Here is a 23617-nt window from a genome sequence, read left to right as displayed (position 1 = left end):
AGGGGAGGGGAAGACAGGGGCTGATGGGGGTGAGGAGGAGCATGCAGTATTTATCTATCCTGTTTGTCCAGCTGATTTGTGAATTATTAGCAGAAAATAGGCATAAATGGGAGCAGAGGCTGGGAACAAAATCCCGGGCTCTGGAAACGGGGTCATTTAATTGAGAGTGCTTTGAAGAAGGAAATGGTTGGACACACAAACCACTGGCTAAGTTCCCAATGATCTCTCCCTCTGAGGAACTTCTGTGGCACTTGGGGCTTATATCTTTCACTTGGTGCCACAGTTGATAGAAATACACCATTTGGCCCTTATGCCAGAAAACAACGATTACTTGGTATTGTGAAGGCTTTTGTTCATGTGTGTGTTGTGGCAACTAACTTGTATCTTTCTTAGGTGCAAGGCCTCCATCCTCTTTTTTTGTTTTTTTAACATGCTGTGTCCAAACAGGTCTGAGCCCTAAAGTATATGCTTCTTGTGGATGTTAACTCGCATAATCCCGGATGATGGCATCTGATAGACATAGCACTATCCCCGTTTACAGGTGGAAAAATAGCTGAGGCCCAGAGTCATACAGCTGGGCCCCAAACCATATAATCCAAGTAAAATCTCCCCATTTCCAACCTATGATCACACCTACAAAGACATTGATTGATTGATTGTCATAAGAAGGAACAGTGACAAGTTCCAGAGATTAGGATGGGGATATCTTTTGGGGGCTGTTTTCCAGGTTCTTTGTGGATTACCTAGGTCCCATAACCTGCCCATCATTGGGGTGCCTGGCTGACTCACTCAGAAGAGCGCTCAACTCTTGATCTTGTGGTTGTGAGTTCAAGCCCCACATTGGATGTAGGGATGACTAAAGAAAAAAATAAGTAAACTTTAAAAGAAAGAAGAGAGCGCTGGTCATTTTCCATGTGGGTAAAGCCTCATGAAGTGGCCGTGAAGCAGTGCCCTGGGAATTCAGGTGGAAGAAGACAGACGAGGGGCCGCGGGGGCAGCCACACAGCCAACGACAAATGCCCTCTGCCTCTTCCTCGGGTTCCCATCTTCCAGAGACCGGGGCTGTAGATTCTGTTATTGGCTTGGCTTTTTTAAAAGTTGTAGAAACCAGACAAGGGAACTGATTTAGAGACTCTTCTACGCCCATTTTTAGGATCTTCATGGGGAGATCAGAACAACTCGGTGGGTTCTACACGGAGGGAAGATTTTAGTCAGGGGGCAAGCATCTGGAAACTCAAAGCCTGGAAAGGCACAGGTGGGAGATAAAAGTGGCCCAGAGCCGAGCCCACCTGCTGCCAGGAGGCCCCCCGGGGCACCTCCTCGGGCTGCGAGAGAGTGGAGCCCTTGGACTGAGGCCAGGGCTGGCCCAGTCGCGGGAGAGGCAGAGCAGGTGCAGCTTAGTCCCCGTAAGCTTGGATGATGACCGCAGCTGTAACCTCCTGGGTGTCTGTAGTGGAACACGCAGGGCAGCCACCTTACCCAGAGGTCCCTAAATGCTTGAGGAGCTAAGGACTGGTAAGGGTAAGGAATCCGCTCTTCCCCGTCACCTCCCCGCTGCGGCACAGTGGCGGCGCCAGAGTCGGTTCCCCAGGCCCCCCGCACAAGGCAGTGAGATAGAAAGTGGCCTGGATGTTTCTCGATCTCGCCTTTCTCTCCCTGGCATTCTTCAGCCTGCATTTCCTCCTTTGCCAAGTGGAGGTGCCACGTGGAACCCCCAGGATGGGCGGAAGGGCCTGGCACAGCGGCCAGTGTCAGTAGATGCTTGAGAACTCTGAATGGGCGATGCTGGGTCAATGAAGATGTCCCCAGGAACCGTGGCCTCCCTGACGCACGTGGTATCCTTTTGCCAAACACTGTGACTCAACGCACTTGGAATATCTAGAAAGGAAAAAGCAAACGTAATTCCTATTCACTATGTTCTCTCCTTTTTAACTTTCTTTTCCAGACGGTAACAAAAAATAATCCAGATGGGGTGCAGATGCTGTAAAATGATACAAAGGTAAAGTTGCAACCATGACCTCTGAGCGGAGGGATCTGTGGTTACCGTGGAGGCCCTTGTAAAGACCCTGCGAGGATTTAGTGCATTTATCCAGCTTGGGGCATGACCAGCCTTGCCAAGAAATTATGAGTTAGGAACTGCTTTGATATCATGTAAGAGGACATGTGGCCTGGATTTTTAAACCCGGTTTTGCCCACCGCTCAGAGCGTGCTGGAAACAACATCACACTCTGAGCCTGAATTTGGTTTAGGTTGAATTTACAATTCCCCAGGGAGCTCCAGTGCAAAGAGAAGCTTGGGTTTCAGAGATGGTGCCTGACACGGCGTCCCTGAAAAGAATTCACCCCAGTCACATATGTGTTTTTAATTTTGTCCAGATTCTATTTCAGAATAATTTGGATCACCTCAATAGAATTCTATGCAGAATAAAGGGGGAGGGGGGGAATTAACTAATCTGCTTCCTTCACAAATAACACTTTTTAATATTTCTAGTTCTACATTTATAGCTATATACCTACATCCATTCATTCATGTGTGCGTGTGTGTAAGTTTTATGCCGTTGTAAATGCAATGTGATGGTAGGCATTATTCAAAAAACATTAGAATAAACATGAATTATAAGTATGGTTCCTAAAGATGATAATAATAATAACAATAATAATAATAATAATAATAAGTATCGTTCCTGTTAGTCCAGACTTGGTATTTGTCGTTCCAACGACTGCATAATGCTCCATTAAGGGGAGAGGCTATCAGCGCTTGGCCACTTTGGCCCTTGTTGTTGCACATTTGGTTCAAAACCCGTTTACACCAACTACAGTTGGTTTAGCCACGCACAGAGGCTCCACGGAATGATCGCAGAAATGGACGGGAGCCGTAGAAGGGAGCAGGGCCGGAGTGGGAAGGCTTGGCGATGGCAGCCAGTCGTTCGCAAGGGCTTCAGTGCATGGAGTCAGGGAGAGGTTAACCTGGCCCTCCCTCCTGTCACCCCCAGCTATCTCTTTGATCCGGTGCAAGTGGCCTCCCCCGGCTACGTCAACGAGGTGAACAGCTGCAAGGCGGACGACGGGGCCCCCGGCAAGGCCAAGGCGCAAGGCAAGCAGAGCGGCGACGCGCCGGTGCACAAGGAGGCGCTGCGGGGCGAGGCCCCGGGGGCGGGCAGCGCCCTCAACGGCGTCGGCCCCGCCTCGGCCCCGGCCCCGGCCCCGGCCCCGGCCCCGGCCCCGCAGCGCGGGCCCCGGAAACAGCGCAGCGCGTCGCGGGCCTCGCCGGAGCCCCAGGTCGCGGGCGACGCGGACCCCAGGGCCGAGGGGCCTGCGGCGGAGGAGCCCGAGCCCGCGCCGCGGCTGCCGCCCCCGGACTACCCGGCCCCGCAGGGCTGCGCGGTGCGCCCCGGGAGCGCGGGGCGGGGGCACCCACCGGCCGGGGGGCGCGGCCTCCGCACGCCCTCGGCCCCCGAGACCGGCTGGGACGCGGCGGACGAGCCCGTGGCCACGGACGTCCTCAGGCTCTACCTGCGGGATGCGGGCGCCGCTCCGGGGGCGGCTCCGGGGGCGGCTCCGGGGGCCCCGGCCGCGGGGTCCGGAGGCGGCTGGGAGGACGCGCCCGAGGACGCGGCGGTGGCCGAGGCGCTGGCGGCCCTCGAGGCGGCCACGGCGGGAGAGGACGTGGACGAGGCCGACTAGGGCCCCCGCGCCCCCCGACGGCCGCGCACCCCGGGGTGCCCCTCGCGCGCCCGGGACACGGGCCCAGGGCGCAGGCAGCGGCCGCCCAGCCGGCGGCTCCCCGCACACCTGTCCCAGAGGCTCAGATGCCCCGAAACCCCAGCGCCTAACCCCAGGGGTGCGGAGCCACGGAGCGCCCTGGGTGCGCATCCTTTGTCTCGCTTTGCAGGGCCCGACGGTTGTGTACCCAACCCGGGAAAGGTAACCACCCCCCACTGAAAGTGCCTAGTGTGTGTCCCAGAGCTTGGCTCACCTGCAGGGACGGTCGCCCAGGGAACTGACGACTGACCAACCACTTGGTCGGCGTCGAGCTAAGCTCAGCAGCTCTCAGGATGGGACAGGAGCCCGCGGTTGACAAATGGTCAGTCGTCAGCCGCGACACTAAGACACCTCGACCTTAACTTTTTCTACGCCATCACTTTGTAACCTCCTTTGGGACTGGGGAGCCGGTCAGAATGATTCTTAAAACGGAGAATTGCATTGTATTTGAGTCTTAAGCTCATGAGGTTGGGAAGAGCGAAGAGATGGATGTTTTATGCCACTTAATGTCTGATTCTGATTAAAATATAACAACACATGTGTCTGTCTGTGCTGACTCAAAGGTGGTTCTCGTTTCCCAGACGGAGCGTCAGGTAAGCCCTGAGGTTTCTTTCTCCATTTCAAGAGCTGTGCTACTAAGGTACAGGGGAGGTTTGCTGAGAAGGGCCTTGGCTGTCTGTCCCTGCCCTTCAAACTCGGGACACCATGACCACGTGGGCCCATCTTACCTAAGGATGAACAACAGCCCTCCCTGGATTCCAGCCTTCTAACTTCTAAAAAAAACAAGAACTGCCGTTCCCACAAGACTCCGTGGAAATTTTAGAGGATGGTCAAGTCTATCTAGAGAAATATGAACGTGGAAGATGCCATAGGATGACATTTCATAACACAGGCTCTGAAATCTGCCTGACCCTGGTTCGATTTCCAGCTCTGCCACATGACCTCGGGCAAGTACTGCATCCCTTCTATTTGCCCCTCCGTGAAGGGACAATAATAGTATGTATTGGGACAGATGAAATGAGGTCACGCAAGTATTTATCACGGTGCCTCGCACCCCGTAGGCGCTCAATAAAATGATAAGTCTTACCAGTTGAAAACAAATCCTTTAAAAATGGTTGCATGTCCTCACAACGGAAAACTCTCATACTGTCAAGTGTCAATAATGGCATCACTGCACTTTGGTGATCATTGAAATGAAATGTGATTTCTGAGCTTTCCGGCATCTTTGAGGAAGGCGCCCTCACAAATGCTTAAGAGACATACATGACCCTGAGTGTGTCTGGTGACACGCCATCTCTACTTCTAAGGTCACGCAGAGCCCATAACATGTAAACTGTTGTCATCGTTCATTGCATTGTGGGTGTATTTGCTACCGTACTTAGCACACCGCATGCTTCATATTTGAGAGCGATTCCTTCTACAGTTTCCCAAAGTGTAGCTGCTGGGGATTAGGTTCAGCTGCATGTGATAAATGGCTTATAAAAATAGAGATCTATTTACCTCTTATGTAGAAGAAAATCCAGAGTTAGCAGTCCAGGGCGATAGTGTTCCATCCAATCATTACATTTGCTTTCCACGCAGGAAAATGAATAAAGGAATCTCATTCCCTCCCCATTAAGGACCTCCTGAAAGTATAATTTGATCCTTCCACTTATACCTCCTGGGTCAGCATCTAGTCACTTGGTCACCCTGAGATGCAAGAAAGGCTAAGGAGACTTATCTTTCTGTCTGTCAGGATTTTTTTTTTTTTTGGTCTAAATTTTCAAAATAAATTCAGTATTTGCTTACTGAGAAGGAGAATAGACATTGAGTGTTGAGGTGGTCAGCTTGCAGTCTCTCCCACCCCAGGCCCTCAGAACCCAAAAGCCCAGGATACAGCCAGTTTGCAAGAGGTTGAAAGGTTGTATTTACATTTGATAAAACACAGATGGGAATTCAGCCTTTGGTCCAGTCCTGACTTCCTGCTGCTGTCTCTACAACAGAAGGATGAGAGAAGAAAATTCAGACAGGAAAGGGGTAAGGTGAGGAATTCGTGCAGACAGGTCTCTTTGTCTTGCGTGGAAACACACTTCTGCGCCTGGCATATGTACGTAACTTCACATTTTGAGACTATTGCAGATACTTCACCATGATTAACAATTCCCCTGAATTTTAAAGATTCTTTTTCTGCAAAAAACTGCTTCAGAAAGGTTAGCTGATGACCAAGATTTTCAAGTCTTTTTTGTTTAGTGTTTTTTTATTTTTATTTTTTTAAGCTATCGTGGCTCCTTTTGTCTACCCCCATATCCAGGTTCTACCAAAGGATGTCAGAGGATAATCAGAATCTTCAGGTTGAAAAGAAATTCCAGATTTTAGCCCTGTCCACCAGGTTGTCTAGCAACTGGCTAAGCATCCTACTCTGTGTAGTGACTTTCTGCAGCCTGCTGCCACCCGATATCAGGAAAGTGATGATTGGCAATAGTCAACTTTTCTAATATTCTGGACGACTTGAAAGCACGGATGCAGTCTGGATGTAAGGCACCCGCTGTGATCAGGAGGGGACATCCTGATCTTTCATGATCGAAGCAAATTGTATTGTGGCTATTTACCACTTTAAATCTTGATTTTAATTTAAGATTATTTCTATATATTGTGTGTGTGCAACGTGTGTATATACATTTTTTTTTTTTTTGCTGGGGGAAGTTGAACTACCATATAAATACATATAACTACCATATGAACTACCATATAAATAGGAAAGAAAATAGTTTTTCCCTGGTTTCCAAGGCAAGTAATAGCCAATTGTTAGAGCTGTCAAAGCAGAATTTTAAAGGCACGAAGAGAGTTTGAGGCCACTTAGCACACACCCATTTGTCCATGCTTAGTAACTGCTGGCCAGTCACTCTTTCTCCCTTTCTCCTTCTCCCTGTGACCCAAAGCATCAGACTCTCTTCCTAAGTCTTCCATCAGTGTCTCCAAGCAGGAGGACCCTCCAAACAGTGAAGAAGGCTCAGAATCCGAGAACGTGACCAAAGACCTGACTTCCTTTATTTTGTGTCCCACGGGGCACAGGAATGAGGCCTCCAGTCTGGGATGGGGACCTTAGGATGAAAACGTGGAAATTCTTGCCTTCTGCTTGTTTATTTTTAACTTCAGAGTAAACCTCGGCTATTTTGGAAACCCTCTATTTTGGAACTGGCGATAATTAAACAGAGACAAGCTGACATTTGTTTCTCATGGTAGATGCTTTCACTGTTAACGTATGGGAAAATAAGTTGGACATTTCTTTACTAAATTGGTAAGTTCCTCCAACGCAAGAGGTTATAGGAGACATCTGTGAGCAGCCTAACCTTCAAGTGACCACCGGCCACTTGATGAAACAACACTTCAGAGACACCTATTAAATATGCAGGTTAGAGGGATGCCTGGGTGGCTCTAGTTGAGTGTCTGCCTTGGGCAGAGGGCATGATCCTGGGGTCCTGGGATCGAGTCCCACATCAGGACCCCTATGGGAAGTCTGCTTCTCCCTCTGCCTCTCTGTCTCTCATGAATAAATAAATAAATAAATAAATAAATAAATAAATAAATAAATAAAAATATGCTGGTTACAGATGATTCTTACCTGCCACATGAAATCAGTCGGCTGGAGTTGACTACTAGCAACAAAACCAACTGTTAACAGACCAGTGCCTTTGCCTAGATCAAGGACAGCATATGACGGAAGATGAGAACTCAATGAGCAGATGAGTCACAGCTCCCCTCCAGATAGTTTAGGAGACCTCCTGCCGCTGAGATTTGGGGTGCTTATTGGGAGAACATGGTAGTATGAATGCAGGGCCACAGAAGCACAAGTCTATGTGAATTTGAGAGGAAAGAAATTGCATTTATTATTCATGCTTTTCCCTCTCAGACTGCCCTGCTCTGAACAGCGGGGCTTTATAGTGGCCTGTGGCAAGGTGGTGAAGTAGCATGTGGTGAAGGTTTGGTCTCTAGACTGAGGCTACGTTACTCTGAGGACCTTAATCCCCAAATAAGACATAAACTTCAGGGGTTTGAAACCCCTGCCCGCAATGGGAAACGTGGCTGACCACATTTTTCACTCATTTTGAACTCAATCTTTAAAATCCCAAGGGAGAAAGGAAAAAGGCTGCATGTTTGTATAACAAGACTCATTTGTCCCTCAGGGTTGGCTCTTCAGTGACTGCCTGCAGCCATGTGTCATGACCTCCAGGTCTCTGAGGTGGTGACCACGTGGCACGTGCCAAGCCCTCTGCAATCCTAGTAAGTGGGGCTTGAATCAGTCTGTGCCTCTAGCTCACTGTGTGACCTTGATTTTAAATTTCTTTTTTAAATATTCTATTTATTTATCCATGAGAGACAGAGAGAGAGAGACAGGCAGAGACACAGGCAGAGGGAGAAGGAGGCTCCATGCAGGGAGCCTGATGCGGGACTCGATCCCAGGACCTGGGACCACAGCCTGAGCTGAAGGCAGACGCTCAACCACTGAGCCACCCAGGTGACCCTTGAGTTTAAACTTCTTAACTTTGCTGACCCTCGCTGCCCCCCGCCCCATAAAATGGGGATCATTCCTACCTCCCAGGTTGAAAGCAGATGTTCTCAAATCTCAGTGTGCTTGTTTCCAAACAGCAGATTTATGGGCCTCACCTCCTAGAGATTCAGATTCCGCAGGTCTTGAGTGGGGACCTGGCATCTGCATAGTTGATGTGGGTAATTCTCCAGCCACACGTGGAGATACCCTAAAACTATATACTAAGAATTGCCACAGCTTCCTGATCTTGCAGCAGTTACCGATAAAAAAAGTTTGTGCTTTTACCCCTAATAGAAGTACACTTAGAATTCAACGTACCGTCCTCTTGTACTATGTGTCATATACCTGACAAAGCAATAGTAAGATGGGTTAACAATTACATATCAAAGTTTTAATATTTTCTTCCCATGCCCCTTGTTATGTGAAACCTAACTTTGGAAACCACTGATTTAGAAGAAGCTCAGATGAACTATCTATAAAAGCAGTTTGTAAATAGACAAAACTGAAGTTAAATTTTTTTAATTTTTTTAAGATTTTATTTATTTGAGTGAAAGAAAGGGCGTGAGAGAGAACACGAGCAGGGAGGAGGAGCAGAGGGACAAGCAGACTCTACCCTGAGCAGAGAGCCCAGTGTGGGACTCAGTCCCAGGACCCTGGATCATGACCTGAGCCAAAGGCAGACCTTAACCTACTGAGCCACCCAGGTGCCCCTGAGGTAATGTTTTTGACAACACATATGGCATACACATACATGTGAGCACACACTTAGCCGTACACAAGCAAATGTGAAAACACACTCCCATACCACTCATCTGCTACCATTCAGCCTCACCCTTTGAGCCTGATTTTTAGGAAACACGTGTATTTTCTGCTTTTAAGCATTTTGGAGTAGCTAATATAAAGCTAGAGTAAAATATGACCTAGAGATCAGAAGGTAGACAAAGAATTTTACTCATCTCCCTTATCAAAACTGCACGTTCTGAACCAGTATAAGCAAGACAGTTGGGGGACAGACCAATCAGAATATTTATTTGGTTGGGATCTTGCTATTTTGAAAGCAAAACCATAACATTTTCTCTTGATAGTAGTTACCAACTTTAAAAAAAAAATCACAAAAATAATTTCATTTCCAGATCCTACTCATCCTTTTCCATTCTCCAAAATAGGTAAAAAGCTATGGAGAATGGTGCATGTAAACCTTGGTACTCATATAAAAAAAAAAAAAAAAATTCACAGGCCAAGGAGGGTTAATAGTGTCTTCCCATTAACAAATGTGCTTTCCCTGTTTTAAATATTGATGTTTAGAAAGGAATCAGAAATTTCAAATTACCCATTTACAAAGCCATAAGATCATAGGCCCCCAGATTTTCATGATATCAGCCATTAGCCAGCAGATAAATCAAGAACTGCTATGGCATTTAAAATTTTATAGAGAAAAAATTCCTAACCAGAAAAATGTATCAGCAAAGACACCACTTCAAAATAATTTGCCAGATTGGGGCAGCCCAGGTGGCTCAGCCATTTAGCACCGCCTTCAGCCCAGGGTGTGATCCTGGAGACCCGGGATCAAGTCCACATCAGGCTCCCTGCATGGAGCCTGCTTCTCCCTCCACCTGTGTCTGCCTCTCTTTCTGTGTCTCTCATGTATAAATGCATAAAAATCTTTAAAAAAATAATTTGCTAAATAATGCAACTATTGATATAGAAATCTTCTCCAGTAATAATTATGGGAGCCATCCAATTATGGGTTTAGGTTTTTTATAGGTACAAATACAGCTTAACATTTTTTAGAATGACAATTTGTTATGCATTCATACAACCTAAGTTGTGCATATGCATCATCTCATTTAAGTCCACCATGATCCCATGAGTTGGAGATAGGATTATCCCTGTTTCAGAGATGGGGAAATGGAGGCTCAAAAAGCTATATAATTCGGGACGCCTGGGTGGCTCAGCGGTTGAGCGTCTGCCTTCAGCCCAGGGCGTGATCCTGGAGTCCTGGGATCAAGTCCCACGTCGGGCTCCCTGCATGGGGCCTGCTTCTCCCTCTGTCTGTGTCTCTGCCTCTCTCCGTGTCTCTCATGAGTAAATAAATAAAATCTTTTAAAAATCAATTTTAAAAAAGCTATATAATTCATCCACGGTCATACAGATTGAACAACAAACTGGTCCTTGTAAGGACAACATAATACAGCCTCCCTATGGAAACAGCCATGTTCCCATCAAACAGAAAAATGGCTGAATCAAAATGTGAAATTTCTGAGAAAAGAAAGCCTTGGGTCTCCATTATTTCAAGCAACACATCAATCACAGCAATAAAGTGAATCTGAGATCTGAAAGGTGAGGAAACTTTAAAACAAGATGGTGGCGAGAAAGACAATTCAATTTCAGAAAAGTAAAATTATATGTATTGTCAATTGAGAAAGAAAGGTTATCTTCGGGTTCCGAAGATTTTAACAAAATATTGAAAAATTAGTCTCGGCTTTTATCTATAAAGTCTCTCAGACTATTATCAATGATACTTGTGTTTTTAAATGATCACAGGACTATAAATTTCTCATCCTACAAAGAATGAGGTGGCCCCATGACCATACATGATGCTTGCCACAGGAACAGCCATTACAATATATGCAGAGATTCCTTTCCCCAGATTGGGTCCAGGACAGCGGAAGCCATGGCTATGCCTCCCTCTGGGCCCTGATGAGGCTTACATGAGAAAAAGTGCCTTGCACCTACCAGCACTAGATGAATACTAAATGTTAAATGTGATTTTACTACCCAAAGAATATCTCACACTGGACCACCTTTTCTTTATGAGTAACACTCAACACTTCGATTGCTATGACCACTAAAGTTCCTGAACCACTTCCTTTTTTTTTTTTTTTTTTTTTTTTTTTTTTTTAGGTAATCTTTACACCTGAAGTGGAGCTCAAACTTACAACGCCAACATCAAGAGTTGCACGCTCTACCACCTGAGCCAGCGAGCTGCCCCAACCACTTCTAATAATTTTAAATAATATCTCAACTAAGTAAATCCTTTTCTACCTACCTTATTAACAATCATCTCAAAAATGCATCTTGGGGGTGCTTCAAACAGTCTATTTTTTACTCTTATGATTATTCTTTATTTTCATTATTTTCATCGTTATTAGGACACAGTAATTTATGCTCAGTTACAAATTTAAGTCGTACCGTGTTTGACGTGAATAGTTATGGCATTAAAATTGGTCTATTTCTTTTATGTTTCATTGCCCCAAGGAAGTGTTTATAAAATAAAATGCATTTAATGCAAGACAGAAAACTTGGGAGGTTTAGCAGCGTTGGTTTGTTATTTCAGAGGATTTGTTTGGGTTGGTTTTTGTTTGATTTGGTCAACATTAAGGTATCCATAATAAGGAAACCCATAAATTTTGTGGGTTGGGTATAATGTTATGATTCCAAGAACATTTTTTTAAAGATATATTTATTTGAGAGAGAGAAAGAGAGCACAACAGAGGGGAGCAGAAGGAGAGGGAGAGAGAGAAACCCAAGCAGACTCTGTACTGAGCAAAGAATCCCACTCAGGACTCGATTCCATGACCCATGTGCCCATGACCTAAAATCAGGACTTTTAACCCACTGTGCCACTCAGGCACCTCGATTCTAAGGACATTTTAACCTATAATTTCTTAGCTAGATTCCTCAAGTTTTTTTTTTTTTTTTAAGATTAATTTTTTAGAGAGAGTTGGGTATGTAGGTACTCATGCAAGCAGAGGGAGGGGCAGAGGGAGAGAGAGAGGAGTTAAGCAGACTCCCTGCCGAGGGTGGTGCCCCACGTAGGGCCCATCCCACCACCCTGAGAACCCAACCTGAGCCCAAACCAAGAGCCGGATGCTTAATGGACTGAGCCACGCAGGCACCCCGAAATCAAATTCTTTTGAAACTCACAGAGATGACTCTACTACATTCATGTCTTACCATGAGGGTGATAAGGTTAAATGGCAGCTGGAATAAACACAGAAAGAAAAAGCCCCTTGTAGATCTGTGGCCATCCAATAACGGCCGAGAGACTGGTATTTAACCTAAGTATCCAACCTGGTGCCCAGGGACTGTTGGGACTAGTAGCTATTATAGCTCCCTCTTCTACCTGGGTCCTCCTCCTCCCCCCCAATCCCACCCACTCCTCCACCCCAAGTTCATCTTCAAATGCTAAGCAAAGCGATTATGGCAGAAACATCAAGAACCAACTCTCAAAAGACCACTTTCCTCCTTCTAGCACTTATTTCACTGAAGAGGATCTGCACTTGGCACGTCTGAAGCCCCCCGCTGGCTGTACCGGCCCCGGGCTGCGTGCATGACACCCCCACCTCCAGGTAATCCTCACCGCCACCCTAAGCGACACATTCTCTTCACTCTCAAGCGAGAAGACTGAAGTCCCAAGAATGTAAGGTCACAGATGGCCAGAGGCACCCAAAGCCCAAATATGTGCTCTTCTGGGAGGTTACCCTAAAGCAACAAAGGTTCGCAAGATCTCTCAGGAGGAGGCCACCACGCAGTGGGCCAGGCCGCCTGGCTCGGACGCTGCGGGGCTGGACGCCAGGGCCTCACTGCTCGCGTGGCTCTAGAACTCCTCCCATGGCCAGTTTTCGGTGAATAAGTGCATTAGTCATGGGGCTTTGTTGTCATTGCTGTTGCGATAGAAACTCAGCCCAAGCTAGGTGAGACACAAAAGAGAACCGTCCTTGGAATGTTCGCGGAGCTCAGAAGGCCAGCGGGTCCTGGGGGGCAACAGAGCCTGGGGCTTGAAGGCAACAGAACGGCCCCTCTCCCCTCTGTGCGTGCGAATGTGGCACCAATGTCTCTTCCTTTCCTCAGTTTCCACCCGGCAGGGACCATGGCCTCCGCCGGCCCCTGGGCCCACTGCCTTAGCCCCCAAGAAAAGGAGCCATGTACTCCAGGGCCAGTTGGCAAACATCCCAAGGGGGCTCCATTTGGCCAGGTCACAGGTAGGTGTCCTGGGTCCACTTGGGTCAAGTCCGGCTGAGGTCAGGGGATCCGGGCCCACATGCCAAGGCTCCAAGGAGGCCGTGAGGAATTCTCCAAAGCAGGAGGCGTCACTCCCAGGAGGGAGAGGTGAGGCCCCTGCACGTGCTGCCTCAGCTCCTTCTCCTACCCCGTGCGTCCTCCCCCGCAAACCCAGACCCTTCCCCACCCTGTGGCTCTTCTGGGAGGCTTTGGACGCTGACTGTGGTTCGCCCTCAGAGCAAGACACTCCTGGCTGAGCGCCACTCTCGGACAAAGCTGCGTGCCCGGCCCCTTCACGGGCCACGTCGATCAGCTGTGGTGGGACAGATGCCCACAGACCCTTTGGCAGGTCACCACGGATGGCCCCTAACAACGGCAGTGCCTCGGTTCACTAGACGCGCAGACCACAGCAGGCGCCCTGACCTTGCGTGCTTTCCCTGCCCCTGGAGCAGCCCTGTGAGATAGGTCATTTTATAGACGAGGACACTGCGGCTCAGAAAGGTCAGGTGGCTTCCCCGCTATGGCACAGCAGGCAGTGGCGGGGCCAGGGTTCGAACTCAACAGCGAAGCCCGGCTACTCCTCCATGACCACCCTGCTTCCAGGCACACCACTTCCATGGCAGGACGCAGGGCGTGGGGTGTCCTCCACCCTGGGACCCAGCCGTTCCCACCAGCACTCAAGCTAACCCTTGCAGTAACACAAGCTCCCGGGGACAAAACCGGTTTCCAAGGAGAAAGAAAAGGAAGACGAATCGGGCAGCCAGAAAAGGAGTTAGGAAAAAACCAAACTTGAATTTTTATTCCCATCAAAGAGTTAATGATGGCCTTACATGTTTAGAGGTAGACTTTGTTTATTTATTCATTGAGCAAATAACCACGAATGCCTTCTGTGCGCCAGGCCCTGAAAGGACAGACCAACAAATGGCCTTAGAAGCCATGCTCCCGGGGATCCCTGGGTGGCTCAGCGGTTTGGCATCTGCCTTCAGCCCAGGGCGTGATCCTGGAGTCCCGGGATCGAGCCCCACGTCGGGATCCCTGCATGGGGCCTGCTCCTCTCTCTGCCTGTGTCTCTGCCCTCTCTCTCTCTCTGTGTGTGTGTCTATCATAAATAAGTAAATAAGTAAATAAGTAAATAAATAAATAATAAATAAATACATACATAAATAAATAAATAAATAAATAAAATATATCTTTAAAAACAAAACAAAAAAAGCCATGCTCCTCGTAGGTCCCCCGTTTGACCAGCAGAGGGGGCGAGTGCCAGCTCTGTGACCGCAAAAAAGCAGCAGGTGCAACCTCTGCTGATCCCGGTGGCCCAGCTGCCGCAGAACGCAAGAGGCAGAGAAGTCTCAGGTGTCCTTTCAGGTCTCTGGAGTGACAGTTAGGGGCCCCCAGGGAAGATCGAAGACCAGACCTAAAGACCGGGCCTGGGAAGTTGAGGAATGTGCACGGGAAGCCCTAGGTAGAAACAACCTATTCCACAGACAAAAGGGTCAGAGGATCCAGAAACTGGCAAGGACGTCAGGTGCAGAACAGTCCCCCTTGACCACAGCCAAGCCCTCAGTGACCAGGACGGACTCATGGGACCCCTACTTTGTAGCCTTTAACATTCTGCTGTCCTCAGCGGGAGAAAAGGAAGGGTTCCTCACCTTTCTGTTACACCAGATTAGGATGGAAGATGCCTAAGATATCAAAAATGATTTGAGAAGGAAGTGCAGGAGCAAGCAAGGCCTCGGACAGTTGGCAAAGTCACTCGGGACCTGTTGGTCCGGGGAGAGAGCTGAACTCATTGTTCAAGTTGGCGTTGCAAGGTTGGCGTCTGTCTCCACGTGGAACAGAATGGCCGCGGGCCCTACGCTCCCAGCTGCCCGTTGCTCCCCTAAGAGCTGAGCTAGACATGAAAGCTGAGCGCCTCCGCCTCACCCATTCTGCATCACACTGGTGCCAGAGGATCAAAAGGCTGACCAATAGGAAGGGGGGCCTGGGTGGCTCAGTCGGTTAAGCATTGGACTCTTGATTTTGGCTCTGGCCATGATCTCAGGGTCATAGTTTCAAGCCCTGCATCTGGCTCCACGCTCAGCACGGCTTCTACTTCAGATTCTCTTTCCCTCTTTGCTGCCTCTCCCTCACCAAGCACACTCACTCCCTCTCTCTCTCCCCCCACCTCCTTCTCTCAAATAATTTTTTTAAAAAAACAAAAGCTGACCAACTAAGAACAAACCCCGCAACCCCAAGTGACACCTTCTGACTATAAAATGAGGAATTTGGGCAGCCCCGGTGGCGCAGCGGTTTGGCGCCGCCTGCAGCCTGGGGTGTGATCCTGGGGACCCGGGATCGAGTCCCACATCGGGCTCCCTGCATGGAGCCTGCTTCTCCCTCTGCCTGTGTCTCTGCCTCTCTCTGTGTGTGTATATGAATAAATAAATAAAATGTTTTAAAAAATAAAATAAAAATAAATAAAATGAGGAATTTGGGGGGAATGTCTAACATTCTCCCTACCGCATACATTCTGGATTTCTTGGTTTTCTTGAACCGAAATCATCAAGTCAGCTTTTCCATTTCCTTAACATAAGCCACTATCAACCATCTTATTTTCAAGGCAACAACCACAAAATCCCACACAAATTCAAAATCAAAATCCAGGGGATGCCTATATGGCTCAGAGGTTGAGCTCTGCTTTCAGCTCAGGGCCTGATCCTGGAGTTCAGGGATCGAGTCCCATATCGGGCTCTCTGAGGGGAGCCTGCTTCTCCCTCTGTCTATGGCTCTGCCTCTCTCTGTATGTCTCTCTGAATAAATAAATAAAATCTTTAAAAGAAGACAAATCAAAATCCAGTGAGGCACCAGAGTGAACTTTGCTGCATATAAATTTTTAAAAATTCAGGCACCTGGGTGGCTCAGTCGGTTAGGCATCTGCCTTGGGCTCTGGTGCATGACCCTAGGGTCCTGGGATGGAGTCCTGCATTGGGCTCTCTGCTCACCAGGGAGTGTGCTTCCCCCTTGCCCTTCCCCCTGCTCATGATCTCTCACTCTCCCTCTCTCTCATATAAATAAAATCTTTAATTTTTTAAATTCTAACCAGAACATAAAGGAAGGATGGCGTATAGATGATGACAAATGACTCTGTGTTAAAACTGAATCACATAACCACACTGAGGGGTGGGGAACCAAGGAGCTGATCTAAGTCACCAGCGCACAGACTGCCTACCGTAAGGCTAAAGAAAACTAAACCAACTGTATACACACGCTGTGCTCTAGATGGTAAACTGGCTTCTCCCAGGGCTATATATTCAAACGACTTTATATGTATGTTAGAATTGAACTAAAACGTAAATTGAAATGTAAATTGAACGTAAAAATATTTTAGGCAGTAGGAACCAAGTTTTCTCCTTGTAGGAGACAAAAGTTATAAATGAGGAAAGCAGGACGTTTGGCATGAGCTCTGTAGAGCTGGACTCCAGTCAGAGAACCAATCCCACGTCATGCTTGTTCTAAAGATAAAGGAACCTATGTGTGTGTATACATGGGCTGGTAGTGTGTGTGTGTGTGTGTGTGTGTGTGTGTGTATACACGTAGAAACCTAGAAGCAGTGAGGTCCTGCTTCCATGAGCACACCTACCATCATGAACCCAATTCTACAGTAAAAAGGAACCAGGGCTCCTTGGTTAGTGGTCAGTGTCAGGGCTAAGGCAAGGAAGATACAAGGTGACAAGGTGAGCCTGGAACATCTTGTGGTTCCACGAAGTGAGAATGAGCCAAGGGGTAAAAGAGAAAGGAAGGGATGGAGAAAGGAAGGAGGAGGGAGAAAGAGAAGGAAGGGGGAGAAAGAGAACACGGAGCCCCATCAAAAAGACACAGGTACCAACCTGAAAGAGCCGCACCCCAGTCATAACTGTTGCAGGTAAGATCCACCAGTGGATGGTGCCACGGGTTGAATCGTGTTCCCTAAAAAGAGGTACTGAAGCCCTGACTCCTGGTTTCTGCAAATAGGATCTTATTTGAAATTACGGTCTGTGCGAATTCAACCCAGTTAAAATGAAGCCGGCTGGAATGTGGTGGGCCCTGAATTCAATGACTGGTATCCTCATGGGAAGAGCAGACCAAGGCACACGCGCAGGAAAGGCACAGATGGGAGTGAAGTGGCCACAAAGCAAGGGAGCCAGGATGGCCAGCAACCAGCAGCAGCTGGGAGAGAGGCACAGAACAGATTCTCCCTCAGGGACTTCAGAACCAGCCTGCAGACACCTCAGTTGCAGCCTGCTGGCCTCCTAAACGGTGAAATAAATTTCGATGGTTTTAGGCCACTCCGTTGGTGGGGATTTGCTACACGAGGCCCCAGAAACTGATATGGATGGTAAAATCAATAGGTAGAAAGCTTAAGAGGAAATAGGATATTTGCCCAATCTCAAAGGATCTCCTCTCAAATGTTAACTGCAAAAGGAAAGACCAAAGTGAAGGCTGGTGGCCACGGCCTCCACCAGACGATCAAGGTTGACATCACTAGTAATATGCACGGACATCGTCACGTTCCCCTGCTGTGACGCAATGGGGAGGGCGCATCGCCCCCGTGGGTCCTTTCCATGACACTAGTCCTCAGTCTCATCACGAGAACTAGCGGGCAGACCGACGTGGAAGGGAATTCTACAAAATTTCAGAAGGGCACAGTGGAAATCATGGGATCACGGATCCCAAGAAAAAGATGAGATGCCCATCACCGATCAGCGACCAGACAACTAACTGCAATGGGTGATCCTCGGACGTTACTGGAATGACTGGTGGGATCCGAACAAAGCTGTGCATGCTTAGTCATATCGTACCTGTGTTCCCATCTTAGCTTTGATCATTGGTCTGTATACATTCAGAATGATGTCCAAATTTTAAAAATAACTATCAGGGGGTGGGGAGTGGTGTTCCTTGCCGGGGACGGGGCTGGGGAGGGGAGAAGCAGGGAACTGACATCCAGTGGGGGACAGCTGGCCAGATCATCACTGGTCAACTGAGACCTAAGAAATCAGACACGTTAAAATCAGGCCCAGTATGAATCGTAACTACCACAATCGCATTTTCGTTCAAAAACAACACCGTTTATGTTTAACATTTTTATTTTTAACTCTGCTTTGGTAGTACAAAAGTCGTAAAAGTACAAACCAGACAGTTAAAAATACATCTGACACTCAAAATGGTGAAAAAGTTTCCTTTACAAATTTTTACATCAAGGTGGTAGCCAACTCACTCATTAAACCAGAAGTTAGCCCATCATTAGTGTTTTGTATAGTAAGTTCATGGTGGATCCCCAGATCCTTCCAGAGAAGGAAGAAGAACACAAGCCCTGTAAACATCAGTTGCTTTGGGAACACTTAAGAATTCTTATCAGTAAAAAGCTTATGTGTCAAAACATTGAATGCTTAACTTTTGGCATATTTGGAAGCCAGCCGGACAAAAACTGCTCAAGTATTAGAAAATATTTAAAAGGTACTCTTGGTATAAACACAATTTTAAATATGGTTGAGTATTCTCTTGCCTGTTGTATTGCTATAAAAAAGTGCTCTGACCTGAATAAAATTAAAAAATAATTAAAGCTGAAGAATATCTTACATTTTAGCCTCACCCTTTGAGGGCATCATAGTTTTCAAGCCAAAAAAATGATGTTCTTAAAAAAACTAAAACTATTGATCTAGACTGCACATATAGTTATTTACAGTAATACACACACCCCCGAAATTCCTATGTTGCCCCTTTCTGGACTTCAGTGGGATTTCTTTCCATACCAGCTTCCCCTAGTCCACTGTATAGATGTATGTACACACGTGGAGCTCTTACCGGTTGTCAGAAAAAATTCACATGAAATTAAACTCACCATTCATTTAAAAGGTTGGACATTTTTAGTTTGATGCTATAAACAGAATGGAATGCGTAAGTTTACAGTCAGTACTTTACATATGGAAATCTTCTTTGGGGGTGAAATGAGAAAGATGCTCTTTCTCTCCTAGATCAAAGAAGTGCCCCGGGCATCACACCAACACTGACATGGGGGCAGGTCTTGGAGACCTGCCTGTAACTGGGCGCTCCCAGTCCCCGGCCCACACCTGTCAGAAATGTGCTACTATCTCTGCCTCTGGTTCTTGCAGGGGTTTCGTACACTACATAGCTTTTAAAAACACATAAAAGTAGGGTTTTCAAGGCTACAGGGGAAATGTAACCATCAAGAATCTTTTAAATAACGAGCATGGGTTACAAGACGCAAAATAGGAAGTGTCCGAGCAAAACATGCCAGGGGAAGGTATTGGTCCATTCTTCATCAGAAGTTGGGTATCTTTGTTTTGTTTTGGCCTTGGGTTGTCAAAACAAGCATTTTTTTTTTTAGTTTTGCCGGGTTTTTTTTTTTAAGTCATTTTAAACTATTATCCCCCTTTATTCAATAGATTAAATAAGACTTGCTTAGCGCAAGTTTAAGAAAAAAATACTCTCGATATTTTATAAGTGACCTAGGAGTGGCACGGTGGTGGTGACTTCTTGGTCCAAGAATCCGAAGTCTGGCTTCTGGTTCCATCTGACTCCATGCCCTTCCGGGAAGGATAGGAACCCCAATTTCTCAGGGCTAGACCAGATTATCTGCAAGGACCTTTGACCATTGAAGCTTCATCTTTATCTTTTTTAACAGTTAAACTGCAAGAGGATCTTCTTGCAACTAGTTGCAAAATGAGATCTATGGGTTGGGAGAACAGAAGCCGTGCACAGATGTGCAAGTATGTGTGTGTATGCGCACACTCACACACATTCATGCATAAACATCCCCAAGCAGCAGCTCGGACTGCACACAAATAGTTCCCCTGCACACAGCGATCATGCGAGAAAAACTGGCAAGGTGTACCAAGGCCAGAAATAGGGGACTGGGAAGTATGGTGGTTGGGAAAATTTTAAAATAAGCTCTTTCCTTCACTGGAAACGTAGTAAATTTTCCCTTGGACTTTTTAACCCAAACCTTGTTTCCAAGCAAACTGAATTCTGTATGTAGCATAGCACAGATATTCCCTTTTAGCTTTTATCCCCATGTCTGCAGACTCCACAACAGAAACTGTATAAAAATTTTAAAAAATTCCCCAGGCAACTTCTTCTAAGTCTTCAGTGTCTTAGAACTCTTGAAATAAGGTCACCCCTGCAAGAGAAAACAAAAAGGTGAGCTTTCCAGAAGGTAAACATCGTATCACGTATTAACCCATGTGGATATTTAAAAACACAGAGGAATTGTAATCCATCCTCACCTCCATCTCACCCGACCCCACTGAGTTCCTTCCCCCATTATATATTTCTTCTAGAATTCGGTCTAAAGAAATGTTAAGTACCACAATTTCAGAAAGACCTCATTATCAAGGTTTTGATAGAAAACCAAGAAAGAATTTGAGAGCCACAGTAGACTGAGGGCATCGGTCTGTTTCAACACAAGCTTCTAGAGTGACCGACCGGTTGAGCGTTCTCCTCTGAGTCATGTATCACTTCTTGGGAATGTGTTTAACTCCTTGGCCATGTTCTCCCAAGTAATGAGCATTGGGGTGAGCGTGCTCAGTCACAATGAAACTTCTTTGTGTCAGAAAAGGTGGCTCTCCCAAGCCACACAAGACAGAGTCAACTCTAGATGTCCACGGTGCACATGAGGCATCTTGGCTAGGATCTTGGAACCAACAGAAGCTCAATGACGAGATGCCCATCTCAGATGCCAATTGTGACTCGAGGGCTGTGTTGTGTGTTTTGGTTCAAACAGCTGGTTCTAGAGTATTCACACTTTCATTTCAAACGAAGTCCCCAGGAAACTTGGAAGACAGCTTTTTATGTTCCAAAGCTGTTTGCGATTGTTGTTGCTGTTCTTACAAACGTCTCATCTGAGTGACAGACAGCTGTGTGCCTGTTTACAGTCCTGTTTGGAAGACTGGGATAGGACAGGACGGAAATTCTAGCGCTGCCTGTGCCTATGGAGGCATACACATCACACAGGCCACCCTATGCCAGGTTAAGGGACAAAGAATTGCCCCATCTGCCCACAAATGCTAAGCAAAACTGTATGAAACCAACTTCCAGGAATACAAAGAGCAAAATGCCAATAAAGAGATCTTGATTTACATATTACTTTGTACTTATTTTATAGCTACTTCAATTTTTAAAAATATTTTTTTTATTCATGAGACACACAGAGAGAGAGACAGAAACACAGGCAAAGGGATGAGCAGGCTCCCTGAAAGGAGCCTAATGTGGGACACGATCCCACAACCCCAGGATCATGCCCTGAGCCAAAGGCAGATGCTCAACCACTGAGCCACCCACGTGCCCCTACAGCTACTTCAAGATCTAGAGTCTGAGATATTACCCTTTCCTGTCATTCTACAGTTTAAAATATTCATCACAGTTATGAGAGAGAGGCAGCGAAGAAGAGAAAGAGAGAGAGATTGCCCAAACTAAAAGGTTTGAGTAAAGGATCCTTATCCCCTTTGCTAAAAAGGAAACAAAACATCGTCCCCTAAAACAGAATGGATGGGAGTTTTTAATTACGAATTGAAGTAATAATTCTCTGCTCTGCCTTGCTTCAGCTTGGCATGGCCAAAATGCAGCTTTGTGCTGTAGAGCTAAACAAAAGCAAGTCTGGAAATACTTTCACTTGAGAGTTGATGAGTACAAACAGGGTAAAGGGAAAGAAGCCAGAGGTGGAGAAACAGAAAAATGGTCCCGAAAGACAAAACAGTAAAAAACAGGGGTGAGTTTTCAAAGCCAAACTTCAAACTAGGCCATTATCTACAAAACAGGTGTTCAACTATTTTTATATCTCCTCCTTTTATCATCTGCTCCCTTAGACCTAGATTTTTTTGCATCAAGGAAAACAAGAAAGTCAAGGGCGAGGAATGTCAGGCCTAGAACGTAACATCCTATCACAGCCAGAGGTTTTGGTCCAACTGAGGAGAGCTTCCATTAAGAGTTCTCTGCACAGATTGAACTGACTTTAAAGCACAAAGACTGAGGGCTGGGCTAAGGAAGGATCTGGAACGAGCGGCCTGGATTCTAAACCAGACCCCTGTGACTAGCTGTTGAACCTTGGCCCACTCTGGAGCATTTCCCCAAAGGGGTGTTGGTGGTTTTACAAACGATGATATGCATACAATGCTTAACCCGGGCCAGCAGTCAGGACACTCCCAAGGGCTAGCTCGGAGGATCCATACCAGCATCCAGCTGCCCTAAACAATCATGCTGGCTTCAACAGCTGCCTCCTGTGGCTGATTAAAACTGTACCATAAGCAGTTTGAGAGGAAGTGAAAAAAATACAAATTCTGCTTAGAGTCCTCATTACTAACACTAAACAGATAACAGAAAGTGAACCTTTCTAAAAACCCTACTAAAGCTACCCAGCACTGACGTGCAGGGCTCTCTCCCTCTTCAAAAACATGCGCTTATCAACAGGCAGCACTTCACCAGGACAGCTGTTATCCATTTCCAAGTAAATCTCTCTTTTATCACAATGACAATCTAGGGTAAAGAAGACACCACATACTCTGCGGCTTGTAAATCTCCAGCTGTGACCTTACGTCTTGAGCTGGGTCACAGGTGCATTTCCAAACTGCTAAATTTCTCCTCATTGCATCCTACAGGTGTAAATAGATCCATATTGATAAACACATACTTTTAAATGGCATTTCTTTAACAAAGTATGTTAATATTAAAAAGTGCCTTCCTTAAGGTCTTAGAGCAATCAGAAACCATGTGTAGGCTGGCATAAATGCCAGAGTGGGCCGGCAGCAGTGGACAGACCAGGAGAAAACCCTCCACCCACATGTTATTCTCAGTTTCCATCACACAGGACCTCTCTCTCTCTGGGAAAATTGGTGAGATGACAGTCTTACAGGTGGATGCTCAAACTGGATGAAATTAAGCAAAACTTCCTTACGTTTAAAAGATGACTCAGGGGGTGCCTGGGTGGCTCAGTGGTTGAGCCATTGCCTCTGCCTATGTCTCTGCCTCTCTGTGTGTCTCTCATCAATAAATAAAATATTTAAAAATAAGTAAAGATGATTCAGAAATCCCCAGCGTGACCATTTCCCTAGTAACGCAAGACTTCTGGAGAAAAATTAAGAACCTCAGAAAAGGTGAAGGAAGAGGTCATTCTAATTATAAAGGTAAAGCCATAATTCCATTATTATATTAGGGTTCCACAAACGCCACAATACAGTGTGTGCCTTTGATTAGGACATATATGTGCCTTGTTAAAAAGGATCCTCTAGAAAAAAAAAAAAAAAACTATCCGGTCCCTTTAAAAAGTAGAAACATGCTTTAAAAAACTAGAAAC

At 46.6% G+C, this 23617-nt stretch overlaps 2 protein-coding genes across 11 annotated transcripts in view; one reads left to right on the top strand and one right to left on the bottom strand.

Moving 5' to 3' along the window:
- The window catches only part of C3H4orf19 (chromosome 3 C4orf19 homolog), an 86639-nt gene extending 82340 nt beyond the window's left edge, over positions 1-4299 (top strand). For all 10 annotated transcript variants that reach the window (XM_049108705.1, XM_049108700.1, XM_049108706.1 and 7 more), the window contains 2 exons: positions 1946-1999; positions 2993-4299. In XM_049108705.1, coding sequence (XP_048964662.1) covers positions 1968-1999; positions 2993-3683 — 723 coding nt within the window. In that variant the 5' untranslated portion in view covers positions 1946-1967 and the 3' untranslated portion in view covers positions 3684-4299. The remainder of the gene's footprint in view (positions 1-1945; positions 2000-2992) is intronic.
- A 14078-nt stretch (positions 4300-18377) lies between these two features.
- Positions 18378-23617, bottom strand: part of RELL1 (RELT like 1) — a 62885-nt gene continuing 57645 nt past the window's right edge. The window contains exon 7 of the mRNA XM_049108709.1: positions 18378-20449. The gene's annotated coding sequence lies outside the window, so the exon portion shown is untranslated. The remainder of the gene's footprint in view (positions 20450-23617) is intronic.

The sequence above is a fragment of the Canis lupus genome, chromosome 3, assembly GCF_003254725.2.
Source record: "Canis lupus dingo isolate Sandy chromosome 3, ASM325472v2, whole genome shotgun sequence".
Taxonomy (NCBI): Eukaryota; Metazoa; Chordata; class Mammalia; order Carnivora; family Canidae; genus Canis; species Canis lupus.
Note: the sequence above shows the minus strand (reverse complement) of the source record. Positions and strands in the feature narration are given on the sequence as shown.